Source organism: Notamacropus eugenii, chromosome 3 (assembly GCF_028372415.1).
Source record: "Notamacropus eugenii isolate mMacEug1 chromosome 3, mMacEug1.pri_v2, whole genome shotgun sequence".
Lineage (NCBI taxonomy): Eukaryota > Metazoa > Chordata > Mammalia > Diprotodontia > Macropodidae > Notamacropus > Notamacropus eugenii.
In genome coordinates, this window is record NC_092874.1 from 198,788,130 (window position 1) to 198,802,160 (window position 14,031).

The 14,031-nt window shown below is 36.4% G+C and overlaps 1 protein-coding gene across 2 annotated transcripts in view; it reads left to right on the forward strand.

Annotated features, from left to right (window-relative positions):
- LRP6 (LDL receptor related protein 6) overlaps positions 1 to 14,031 on the forward strand; it is a 143,536-nt gene that overhangs the window by 12,641 nt on the left and 116,864 nt on the right. For both annotated transcript variants that reach the window (XM_072653926.1, XM_072653927.1), the window contains exon 2: positions 9,790 to 10,183. In XM_072653926.1, coding sequence (XP_072510027.1) covers positions 9,790 to 10,183 — 394 coding nt within the window. The remainder of the gene's footprint in view (positions 1 to 9,789; positions 10,184 to 14,031) is intronic.

Consider the following 14,031-nt stretch of genomic DNA (forward strand, 5'->3'; position numbering starts at 1 on the left):
CTACTCTTCAAGCTCCATGAGTTCAGGGAGTATATAGCAACACCTGTCTTCACTAGTGCAAGCATAGAGCTTTGTTTACAGTAGGCTCTACTTATTTTGAACCTAATGTGGAATGAGAAGCTATCCACTTAGTGATGTTATTTCTAATCTTCATCAGTCAATAGCCTGATACTTATTTAGAAGAATAGATTGAGTAATTTTTAATTGATTGTGAGTAATAAGACATGGGAAACAACATTAGCAATTTGTTCTGCTATCTTTGACAGTATTTTAGAATTGAATCATCAATAAATATTTTTTGGCTGCAATTTAGGTGCAAGGAGTACCACACTAGGTGCTGCAGTTACAAAGAGGGATAAGATATGTTCTGATTTTTAAGTGGCTTTGATAGGGAGAGAGGATATGTAAATTAAAAAGATAATATGAAGTACCAAGTGAATGGTAGATATAGTAAGTATTGTTTAGAGGAGTAAGAGACTACTAAGGACTGGAACAATTTGGAAAGGCTTTCCAGGGCAGCTTTAATATGAACTGGACTTTGAAGGAATATTGAAAGAAGTGTAGGACTTAAATAAACACAGGTATTCTATGAAGGGGTACTAATTTGGAGCCAAAGGTTCTCATCACTTATTTTAATAGTATTTTACAGTTTACAAAGTACTTTGCATAAGCAGCCCTATGAGGTGAGTGGTACAAGTATCATGTTTATAATAAAATGATTTATACAATATTTAGTTTACACAAGAAGAAATTTCGATTCAGGTAGTTTGAGTGACTTGCCCTCAATTACACAGCTAGTACTTGGCAGAGCCCAGACTTCAACCTGTTTCTTTTGGTACCAGGGCCAGTCATCTTCTTACTACAGTGGATATGGAGTAATGGGAGAAAAGTAAATAAAAGCGTGATTGTGCGGTAACCAGGCTCTTTGCATTATATACCTGTCATTCCTAGTTCTGGCCCTCAGTGACTAAGCAGAACAAGTCTAATTCCTTTTCTATATAACATTGAAATGTTTTTTATATATATATATATATATATATATATATATATGTGTATGTATATATATATAACATATTGAAATATAACATATATTGAAATATTTGAAGACATTACATGTTCTTTCTAAATCTTCTCATTTCAGTATGGACATTTTCAGTTCCTTCAAATTACCCTCATATGGTATGATCTTGTGGCATTCTATCATCATGCTTATCCTTCATCTTAAAATATAGCCCTTGAAACTGAATACAATCCTCTAGATGTGCTCTGAAAAGTGTTGTACAGATATTGTCATAACCTTCCTGGATGCTTTGCTTCTCTTAATGAAATTCAAGTTTATAATACTTATTTGGCTTCCACATCATACTATAGCTAAGATTGTAGCCTGATAGAAAACTGTTCTTGGATTTAGGAAATTCTAGATTCAAGTCCCATCTCCGAAACACACTGGCTATATAACTCGAGGCAAGCAGTTTTCTAAGACTATAAGTTGCCGAGAAGTTGCTAGACTCCATTACTTGAACAGGTTTCTTCATCTTGGAGTTTCCTATATTAATACAACCACATTAACACATTAATATGTTGAAGTTTCCTACTTTAGTACAACCATAAGTTTAGTCTCTCATATGGAAAAATAATCTAAGAATAATCTTGAAAACTTGGCCAATAGGAGGGACTAATTTTACTTAAGATTGCAAGAGGCTTTAAATCCTGGAAAAGTTCCATAGCTCCTTGTCTTGAACCTAACATGGAATGATAATCTCAAATGCTAATATTATTTCTTTTAAAAAATTGTTTTCTTTTTTTGTTATGAACTTAAACATCTACAACCATGAACATGTCATTATCCAGAGATTGGAAAAGAGGATTGTATATGAAGCTGTGAACTTCTCTCATGTAGACTTTGGGTTTTCAAAATGTAAATTAAATTTAGCATGATAGTAACAAAACTCTCTTGCCTCTCTCTTGTCTCCTTCAGGACTTCTTTCTGGTCTTATCTTAGTATTTAATGTTTTATTATTCTTTTCTTTATTGTATCACTAACACTGTCTACTAACTCCTCCCCCAACTTTCTCACCAAATTCAAGTTTTCCCTTGAAACGGATAAGTGTAGTCTAGCAAAACAGAAAAAAAGACATTGAAAATGTATGTCTCATTCTGCACCTCTGGTGCATCACCTGCCTTCCAAGAAGTGGGAATGATGTCAATTAATCAGTAAGCATTTATTGAGAGCCTATAATGTGCCAGACACTATTCTAAGTGCTGGGGATACAAAGAAATGCAAAAGATAGTCCCTATCCTTGAGGGCTTACAGTCTAATGAGAGAGACAACAAGCAAACAACTATGTACAAACAAACCATATACGTGATAAATTTGAAATAATCAAAAAAGTAAAGACATTAAGCAGTATTGAGAAAGAAGGTAGTAGAATGAGAAGGTGGAATTTTAGCTGGTACTTAATGAAAGCCAGGAGGCACAGGTAGAGATGAAGACGAAAAGCATTCCAGGCTTGAGAGAACCAGTGAAAATGCCTGGAGTCTGGAGTGTCTTGTTCAACGAGCAACAAGGAGATCAGTTTCACTGCATCAAGGAATATATGAGGACAGAAATAGAGAGAAGGTATAAGAAGACTGGCAGAGGAGGGTGAGAAGTCGATTATGAAAACATTTGAATGCCAAACAAGAGAATTTCTTATTTGATTCTGGAGGTGATAGGAAGTCACTGAAGTTTATTGAGTAGGGAGGTCACATGGCCAAACCTGTACTTTATGAAAAAATTTTTTACCAGCTGCATGAAGGATAGACTGGAGTGAGAAGAGACTTGAGAAGAGGAGCTAAAAAATCCACAGGCTTTGGTAACAAATTGGCAATGGAGGGGAAATAGATGAAACTTAGATTGTGAGTTGGTGATTGGGAGATTGGTGGAAGCCTCAACAGTAATGGAGAAGTTAGGACGAAGGAAAGTTTTTTGGAGAAAGATAAAGTTCAATTTTTGACGTGTTGAGTTTAAGATATCTTCTAGACATCCAATTTGAGATGTACAATACAGGAAGTCAGCAAAGAAGTTAGGACAGGATTTTTTTATTTTTAGAATCATCAGCATAACATAATTGAATCTGTGGAAGCCGATGAGATCACAAGTAAAATAATATATAGAGAGAAGAGAAGAGGACTCGAGTCCTCTAACGGACACCCATGATTAATAGACAATTAATAAAAATCCAGCACAGAAGACTGAATAGAAGTTGTCATGTAGGAGAAGAATCTGGAGAGAGTGGTGTCCCTAGAGAAGATGGGCAGTGTCACAAGCTACAGAAAGGTCAAGAAGAATGAGGATTGAGAAAAGGCCATTAGATTTGGCAACTAAGAGATCATTAGTAATTTGGAGAGAACAGTTTTGGTTGAATGAGGTTGGAGGAGAGACAATAGAAAGATAAAAAGAGAGAGAGAGCAAAGGAGGTAGAGACACCTACTGTAAATAGCTGTTTAGCCACATAAAGGAGGGATATAGAGGTGAATGAACAAGGAAGGGTTTTTCAGGATGTGGTTCTATTTATATAAAGTAGGAAAGCAATTTATAGACAGGGAGAGATTGAAGATAATTAAGAGAGTGAGGATGATAGAGGGGCCGTCTAGTGGAGAAGAGACTGCAGTAGGATTTCTTGTGTATGTAGAAGGGTTAGCCTTTGACAAGAAGGGCCACCTCATTATGAAGCAGCTAGCTGGTATAATGGATAGAGAACTGGGCTTGGAGTCAGGAAGACCTAAATTCAGATCTGCCTTCAGATTCTTGCTTTCTGTTGACTTTGGACAAATCTCTTAAAACTTATGTGTTTCAGTTTCCTCAGTTGTAAAATAGAGATAATTATAGAACCAATGAGATAATATTTGTAAAGCACTTAGAACAGTGCTTAGCACATAGTAGGTGTTTGATTCTGGTTCTGCTCACTTTGCTTATTATCAATTCATAAAAATATTCCTAGGTTCTCTGACACACTTTCCTTTTTGTTATTTCTTTTTTTTTAAATTTCTTTCTTTATTTTTAGTTTTCAACATTCATTTCCACAAGATTTTGAGTTCCAAATTTTCACTTCTCCCCTCACCCACCCCAAGACACTGTGCATTCTGATTACCTCTTCCCCCAGTTTGTCCTCCCTTCTATCACACCCCTCTCTTCCCATATCCCCATCTTCTCTCTTTTCTTGTAGGACAAGATAGATTTCTATATTCCATTACCTGTATTTCTTATTTCCCAGTTGCATGCAAAAACTATTCTCAATATTCGTTCCTAAAACTTTGAGTTCCAACTTCTCTCCTTTCCTCCCTCCCCACCCATCCCCACTGAGAAGGCAAGCAATTCAGTATAGGTTATACACATGTAGTTATGCAAAAGACTTCCATAATAGTCATGTTGTGTAAGACTAACTATATTTCCCTCCATCCTATCCTGTCCCCATTTATTCTATTCTCTCTTTTGATCTTGTCCCTTCCCAAAAGTGTTTACTTCTAATTACTCCGTCCTCCCATTTGTCCTCCCTTCTATCATCCCACCCTCCACACCCCACTTATCCTCTTCTCTCCTACTTCCCTGTATGTAAGAGAGATTTTCATGTTATTCCCTCCTTAAGGCAAATGTGATGAGAGTAAGCTTCACTTTTTCCCTCTCACCTTTCCGCTTTTCCCCTCCATTGAAAAAGCTTTGTGTTGCCTCTTTAATGAGAGATAATTTGCCCCATTCCATTTCTTTCTCCTCCCAATATATTGCTCTCACCTCTTAATTTTATTTTTTTAGATATCATCCCTTCCTATTCAACTCACCCTTTGACCTCTGTCTATATGTATATAATCCCTCCAACTACCCAAATACTGAGAAAAGTCTCGAGTTCCAAATATTATCTTTCCATGTAGGAATGTAAACAGTTCAACTTTAGTAAGTCCCTTGTGATTTCTCCTTCCTGTTTTACCTTTTTATGCTTCTCTTGATTCTTGTGTTTGAAAGTTAGATTTTCCGTTCAGCTCTGGTCTTTTCATCAAGAATGCTTGAAAGTCCTCTATTTCATTGAATTATCTTTTTTCCCCCTGAAGTATTATACTCAGTTTTGCTGGATAGGTGATTCTTGTTTTTAATCCTGGTTCCTCTGACTTCTGGAATATCATATTCCAAGCCCTTTGATCCCTTAATGTAGAGGCTGCTAGATCTTGTGTTACCCTGACTGTATTTCTACAATACTCAAATTGTTTCTTTCTGACTGCTTGCGATATTTTCTCCTTGACCTGGGAACTCTGAAATTTGGCTACAATATTCCTAGTTTTTCTTTTGGGATCTCTTTCAGGAGGTGGTCAGTGGATTCATTCAATATTTATTTTACCTTCTGGTTCTAGAATGTCAGGGCAGTTTTCCTTGGTAATTTCATGAAAGATAATGTTCAGGCTCTTTTTTTGATCATGGTTTTCAGGTAGTCCCATAATTTTTAAATTGTCTCTCCTGGATCTATTTTCCAGGTCAGTTGTTTATCCGGTGACGTATTTCACATTTTCTTCAATTTTTTCATTCTTTCAGTTTTGTTTTGTAATTTCTTTGTTTCTCATAAAGTCATTAGCTTCCATCTGCTCCATTTTAATTTTTAAAGAACTATTTTCTTCAGTGAACTTTTAAACCTCCTTTTCCATTTGGCTAATTCTGCTTTTTAAAGCATTCTTCTCGTTGGCTTTTTGGACCCCTTTTGCCATTTGAGTTAGTCAATTTTTAAAGGTGTTATTTTCTTCAGCATCTTTTTGGGTCTCCGTTAGCAAGCTGTTGACTTGCTTTTCATGATTTTCTTGCATCTCTCTCATTTGTCTTCCCAATTTTTCCCCTACCTCTCTTACTTGATTTTCAAAATCCTTTTTGAGCTCTTCCATGGCCTGAGACCGTTGAATTTTTTTTTTTTTGGAGGTTTTTGGATACAGAAGCCTTGACTTTTAGGTCTTCCTCTGATGGTATGCTTTATTCTTCCTCATCTGAAAGGATGGAAGAAAATACCTTTTTGCCAAGAAAGTAACCTTCTGTAGTCTTATTTTTTCCCCTTTTTTGGGCATTTTCCCAATCAGTTATTTGATTTTTGAGTCCTTTGTCAAGTGAAGGATATACTCTAGGGACCTGTAAGTTTTTAGTTCCTCTGAGGTGGCACAATCAAGGGAGAGGAGTTTACTCCTCTCCTGGCATGCATTCTGGTCTGTGAGCAACCACAAGTATTTTTATCTGCCCAGGATCAGTGAGTAGGATTCCCTCTTCACAGTTACCAGCAGCTCCACCATGCCAGTGCTCTTCCTCACCCCAGAACTGTCACTCAGGCCTGAGACCCAGATTGGCTGCTCAATTCCCCGAGGGTCTTTAGGCTGAGGAATCCAAAAATGGACACTGCTGACTGCTGCCTCAGTGGCTGCCACTGTTCTGGGAACGGGACTAGGGCTTTCTCACCCAGGTGAAAGAGCTTTCTTACTGACCTTTGAAGCTGTCTTTGACATTTGTGGGTTGAGAAATCTGGGAATTCTAGCTGCTACCCATGATTCTGTGTCCAGAAACCTGCTCCAGTCCTGTCTGTGTAATGCAGCGTCAAGGCTGGGCTGCACTCAGCTCCGAGCCCGGTGCAATAAACCTTTGCTGTCGGCCCTTTTTGTAATTTCTTGCAGAGTAGTAATAATCCATTGCATTCATATGCTATATAATTTTTCAGTCATTCCCCAGTTGATGAGCAGCTACTTTATTTTCAGTTATTTTTTATAGTAAAAAAAATGTTGCTATGTTTTTGTTCTTATGGGTTCCCTTATTCTTTCTTCGAACTCTTCAGAAAGGAGAGGTATTATTGGGTCAAAGGGTGTAGTTTTTTTTTTTTACTTTGGTTATAGTTGTAAATTGCTTTCCAGTATGATTAGATTAATTGATAGCTCCCTCTTTAGTGCATCAATGAAGCTGTTCTCCAATAGTCCCTCCAGCAATTGCCATTTCCTTTTTTGTCATGTTTGCAGCCCTGATTGTTGTGACATTTAACCAGAGTTGTTTTAATTTGGATTTCTCTAATAATTGGTGATTTAAAGCATTTTTCATATTGATATTGATAGTTTGAATTCCTTCTGTGAGAGCTTCCTATTCACATCCTTTGATCATTTCTTTGTTGGAGAATGCATTTGTTTTTATTTATTTATAATAATCATCTGTATATCTTGAATATCAGATTTTTATTGAAAAAATTTGGCAATAGAGGTTCTTCCCCCCTTTTCCCTTGTTCTTACTGCTTTATTTTACTTGTGCAAGCACACTTCCCCCCAAATATTTATTTTTATTTTCAGTATTTACTTTTATAAGAGTTTGAGTCCTAAATGTTCTCCTCCTTCCCTTCTTCCCTGTCCAAGATGACATGTGATCTCAAAGAGGCTATACACGTACAATCGTATTAAACATGTTTCTACATTGTAAAGAAGAATCAGAACCAAAGGGAAAACCATGAGAAAGTACACTTTTCAGTACTAAGCAACCTTGTCCATTTAATTTCTTCTTTATCCTTTGTTTAAGTATTTTCCCTGTCCATTGTTGAAAGGTCTTTCATTTCTTCCTCAGGTTGGTTAAATACTTAATTTGAAGAATTATATTTGGTATATGGTTCACCTTTGTGAGTAATAAGGCAAGGAGAATAACATTAGCAGTTAGCAGAAATAATTTTATTTGTCCTTCCGAATATTAATATCAAGTGAAGCCTACAACAGAGATGTGTGCTATGTGCTGAACTAAAAGTATTTACTTCTGTAATGGAATCGGTGTGGAGTTAAAATTGGAGAGGGATTTCCTATAAAAGGTGAGGCCCTCTAGATGATTGTGGGCCAGAATCTTTGAGGATTTTCTCAAGCTCCAGAGCATTCCAGATTCTCTTAAATGAGATTTATAAATATTCAAAAGAGTTTGTCCTAACTGAAAGTAAAAACCACATTAGTGAAAAAAATATCTATTTTTTAATTGGTTGAATAACCAATAGAGGTGGTCTTTCAGTATAACTTTGAGCTGTACTAGAAATGGAGTTTTCTGGGTTCCAAATTGTGCAGCAAGAGGAAAGAGGACAGGATTACTTTTAGTTCTTTTAGAGTCCCCAGTTTTTTCCCTAAAACTTTGGCTCATATCATCATACTTAAGGTGATATTGTATGGTTCTGAGGCATAGAATACTAGTCTGAAAGGAATTTGAGTTGACGGTCATCCTAAGGGCAATGAAGAGGTAGGTGCACAGTGGATGTGAGCAGGCTGCAACATGTTACAATGAAGGAATTATGTAGGAAAATAGTATAAAAGATGTCATCATAGAAATACATGACCATATAATTGAGAGTGAGAGAACTGATGAACCCTTGTTGTTCTATTACTATCCATTCACTGTCATGAAAATGAGAGGCAGGCCCCCAACACATTGGGTGGTAGATTTATGGGAGAACAGGGACAAGCTTTACACAGGATGAACACACTTGGACAGGCTGCTATTTGCATTGATTTGTACCGTTTTAAGGAGTAGGGGAGAGAAGGAAATAAGTATTTATTAAATGCCTTTGATGTGCCTGGACACTGTATTATGTGCTTTGTAAATTATCTTATTTGATTTTTATAACAGCCCTGTGAGGTAGGTGTTTTATTGTTGCCATTTACATTTGAAGAAGCTAGGCAGACACAGGCTAAGAGATTGTCCCAGATCACAAAGCTCATAAGTGTCTCAGAACCCATGTGCACAGATGATTACTACCAGACTTCAAACATGAAGGTTGTCATTCAAAAATAAGGCCATATTCCAGCTTAATCCACTAAAGAACTAGTGTCTATATATTGAAATATGGTCAAGATAATAAGATAGTAAACTAGTTTCTGCTGTAGTGACTAGTCACATTATTTAATACTAGTTGGGGTTAATAGAAGATTTTTATTTTAATCATAAGGGAGTTGGGTTTTCCTTTCAAAGATAAAGGTTTGTGGGTTGGGTTTGCCTCTTGCTGTTTAAATCTTTCCAGTAGTAGGGATGAGAGTTTAAGGAAATTATTGCAACATAGTTTTGGTTTTATCTATGGTGTTGATGTCCTCTAATTATGCTCTCTACCCCAGCCTTTAGGTCCTTGCTACCTACAACTTTCAGATAGCTAAATGTCTGTGGTCTGGTATGTAAGGATTTAAAAAAAAAAAAAACCCTAACAACCCAAAAAACTATTTGATTTACATCACTTCAGTCCAATAAAACATTTAGCACCTTAATATTTCTCTTCAACCTGTTTTTCTTCCTTTTTACTGGCTTTGTTTTCTTTTAGTAGACTCTGTGTAAAGGCTGATATAATAATAATAAACAGTGAAGTAGATAGAAATGGCAAAAAAGTATGACTTTGTAGAGGAAATTTAACAGCAAAGGAATCTCAGATGTATTTTCCCTCACATTTACCTTCCTACCTCTCTCCTTTCCTACCAAACCCCTCTCACATACATTAGAACTGACCAAAAATTAAATGTGCTGCCTTGTAGTGAGTTTTCTTTGACTGGAGGCATTTATGCAAATAACTAAATAACCGCCTTTTAGTGATTTAGTTGTTGTAGACAGGATAGAGGTTTCACTAGATAACCTCTAAGGTTGTATGATTCTCCACAGTAAACTTTTATATTGGCATTTCAATTTTATCAGTTATTAATATTAACTTGTGAATAAAACATAAAAATATTTGCACTCTAGGTCTGGAAACCCCATTCATTCCACTTAATAATGCTTTTTTTATTTGCACATTTCTTTTATAGGGGCCCCCTTGTTGCTTTATGCTAATAGACGGGATTTACGACTGGTGGATGCTACCAATGGCAAAGAGAATGCTACGATTGTGGTTGGAGGTTTGGAGGATGCAGCTGCAGTGGACTTCGTTTTTGACCATGGCTTGATATACTGGAGTGATGTAAGTGAAGAAGCCATTAAACGAACAGAATTTAACAAAACCGAGAGCGTACAGAATGTAGTTGTTTCTGGATTATTATCACCTGATGGGCTGGCCTGTGATTGGTTGGGAGAAAAATTATACTGGACAGATTCTGAAACTAATCGGATTGAAGTTTCCAATTTAGATGGAACTTTAAGAAAAGTTTTATTTTGGCAAGAGTTGGATCAGCCAAGAGCTATTGCCTTAGATCCTGCAAATGGGTAAGTTTTTTTTATTTGCAAAATCATTTTATCCCTTAAAACAATATTTAATTTTAGTAACTCAGGAATCCTTTGACAGTAGACTTGAACTAACAACTTAAATACATAGTAAAAGCTTACTAACAAGAGTGTTGCCTTAGTGTTGGATAATGGAATTTAGGGTTAGAACTGTTTGTGTTTTGCTAGTTTTTTGTTTATGTATATATTACGTACAATGCTTCATGAGCCTTGATGTGCTACATGTTGTTTAGTTGTGTCCTACTCTTCATGACCCTGTTTGGCGTTTTTTTGGCAGTGATTATGGGATGGTTTGCCATTTCCTTCTCCTACTCATTTTGCAGATGAGAAAACTAAGGCAGACATGGTTAAGTGCCTTGCCTAGGGTCACAGGGCTAGTAAGGGCCTGAAGCTGGATTTGAATTCAGATTTTCCTGACTCCAGGCCCAGTGCTGTATTCACTATGCCACCTGCCTGCCTTGACGTGCTACATAAATGTAACCTATTATAATTGATTTGTTTTTCTAGCTTTGTTCTGGAGAAAGGAGTTGATGGAGAAAAGGAAAGAATTAATAGGGAATAATATTTGATTATTTGAAGGCAGAGAATGTTAAAATACTCCTTGTATCCTGCTGCTTCTATTCTAAAACACATTCATTCTTTCTGCATAAAGAGCCATTAATAATGTCTGTTTGGTTATGATAGGGTCACTACAGTAACCAGAGGAACAAAAGCCATTGTTTAAATACTTTTTTTGGAATTACTTGCTAACATACTTAGAAGTAAATTGCCGTTTGGGGGTTTATATCCTGTCCATCTAAGATGTAGTATATCGTTAACAGTTTTGTTCTTTATTTTTCCTTTTGAGTTCTGGTTGTCACAAATGAAGCAATTTTATGTAACTTTGTAACCTGCACCATGAAATTTCAAAAATGTTTTATTACGTAGGATTCTGGCTTAACTCAGCTGGGCCCTGACATACCTCCTGGTAGACTTTTGAAAACTGAACCATTTATTTGGCAGTCATGATAAATCTTCTAAGAATAGAAGGAGTGAAGTAAAGATGGACCTGAAGCTATTTGCTGTTCCTTAGTTTAAATCTGGAGGTGAATGTTTGAATTCTGGCTACTTGTTCTCCTTTTTGGTTTTAAGGTACTGGAGAATTTTATGGCTGTCAAGGTTTACAAATACATAGAAAGAAAAAAATAAAGTGAGATCTGTGAAGCTGGCTGAATTTCTTCATTTATATTATTGACTTGGAGCAGTGAATCATCTTCAGAGTCACTTTCAGATAAACTGAAGCGGTTTAGTGTATTTAAATAATAGTGAGGGGGGAAAGGGAGTAAGTCATAATCTGTGCAGTTTTTCTGTCACATTGGAAACTTTTTTGGGAAAAAGTTTAAGGAGGCCACGAGCATTCAGAGAACAGTTCTATTTGGGTGATAATATTGAAGTTGGAAGAGGTTTTGAAGTTCAAACCATAAATTTGTTGTGAAAAACAGTTTGGAACCACTGATGGACTATGAAATAGTATCTTTAAGAGTCAGTGAATTAATAATTACTTACAACGGGATTTACTTTGTGCTAGCGACTGTGCTGGATGTGTGAGTTACAAGGACAATAGAAACAGTAAAGGAACTTACATTCCATCAGTAGAAAAAATAGGAACACACACGAGTGTATACGAAGGTAAATACCAAGTACAACAAGGCCCCAATTAGTGAATAATGAGTCCCCTGTAGTGGTAATCTGTATTTGAATTTGTAGTATTTGAAATTTTAAATTATTTAAGATTTGATAATTAGTTCCTGCCCAATGGAAAATATGTAGTGCAAATTTGAATTATATAACCACTTCAGAGAATTCAGTATTTTCACTATAAATTGGGACCTAGCTGTAAGTACAGTGTTATTTTGAGAGGGATGTATTAGAGAGTGTTAGCATGTACGAGCTGGTGTTGGTGCTTGGTTAGTTTTGTGTGATGAAGTTTGATTGAACCATAGATTGCATGCAGGGGAGTAACATGACTAGAAAGATAGAATGGGGACAAGTTGTGAAGAGCTTTAAATGCCAAATAGAGACGTTTATCCAGCCCTTTGAATGTCCAGTCTGGCATCAACAATTGCTTTTTAGACATCTTGAACTGGACACAGACATCTCAAACTCATCATGTCCAAAACAGACCATGTTGTCTTTCACCCCAAACCTTTTCTTCTTAAAATCTAGCTTGTTACTGTCAAGGGTACAGTTTTACCCATCCCATATGTCCAGTCTGTTGCCAAGTCCTGTTATTTCTACCTTGGTGACATCTCTCATATATACTCCCTTCTCTATGCAGCCACTCTGATTGCAAGCCCTCGTCATTTCACACCTGAACTACTGCAATAGTCTTCAGGTTACACTTTCTTCCTCAAGTCTTTCCTTACTGTAGCCCATCCTCCACTCAGCTGCCAAAGTGATTTTCTTAAATTGTAGGTCTGATCATGTCATTTACTCCTTTCTACTCAGTAAACTGTAGTGGCTCCCTATTACTTCTAAGATCAAATATAAAATCTGTTAGGCTCTTAATAACATTCATAGCCTCAATAACATTCATAACCTGGCTCCTTTCTCTCTTTTTGGTCTCCTTACAATTTACTCCCTTCCACACACTCTGAGATTCAGCACTGGACTTCTTGTTTTTTTCTTTCTGTCTTTTCACTGGCTGTACCTTGTCCTGGACTGCTCTGTCTTTTGTCCCTGACCAGAATTTCAGATGAAAGTGAAGTTCAAGTGTTGTATGTTTCTCCCACTATGATCCCCGTATTTGTTGACTCCAATTATTTGAGATTTTTTGTCTCTTTTCCTCCCTCCTTCCCCACTCCCTTTTCTTCTAAGATAATCAAAACAGCAGAAACCACTCCCAGATCCTCTGCCTTATTTAATTCCCTCTCTGACTCCTGATATTAGGATTCTGAGGGTATATTTATGTCATCTTCCTCATTTAGTCTCCTGTGATTGCTTACTTCCATTTATATTTTTACATTTGTCTTGACCTCTGTGTTTGTTTTTTGGAGTTTCTATTTAGTTCTGGTCTTACCATTAGGAAAGTTTGGAAGTACTTCATTTCATTAAAAGTGCATTTTCCTCTCCCTCACTCTTACCCACCCCCAAGATTGTTCCTGGGTAAATTATACTTTGTTGTCTTTATCTTTTGCTTTTTGGAATATCACATTTGAAGCTCTTTTCGTCTATGTAGTGGTGGCTGCTAAATCTTGTGTGATCCTGACTACGGCACCTTCCTGGCTGTTTACATTATTTTTTTCTTTGCCCCAGACTTTCTAGATTTTGTCTATGATACTCCTGGATTTTTCATTTTGAATTTCCTTTAAGGAGATGGCTGGTAGATTTTTTCTGTTTTCACTTTTCCTTTTGGTTCTAATAGATGGGAGCACTTTCCTTGATAGATGTCATGACTTTCAAGCAGTTCAGTGATTCTTAATATTACCTCTTCTCCTTCTCTTTTCAAGATCATTGTTTAATATGAGATAGGTTATATCTTTTTCTTATTTTTCAGTCTTTTAACTTTGTTTACTATTGCTTGTTTCATCGAGGCATTAACTTGTGCTTGCTTGGTCCATTCTAATTTTCAAGGAGTCTGTTGCTAGGTTAAGATTTTGTACCTCTTATTCTAAGCTCTTATTTCTCCTTCCAAGTATTTCTTTGGTAACTTTCAATTTCTTTTCCAGTTCTTTCCTCTGACACTTTTATTTATCAAATCATTTAAAAACTCTTAAAAAAACCATCTTGCTTCATTTCTTCCAGAATTTCTTGGTTACAACTTGTGATCAGGTTGTATTTTTCTTTGAAGT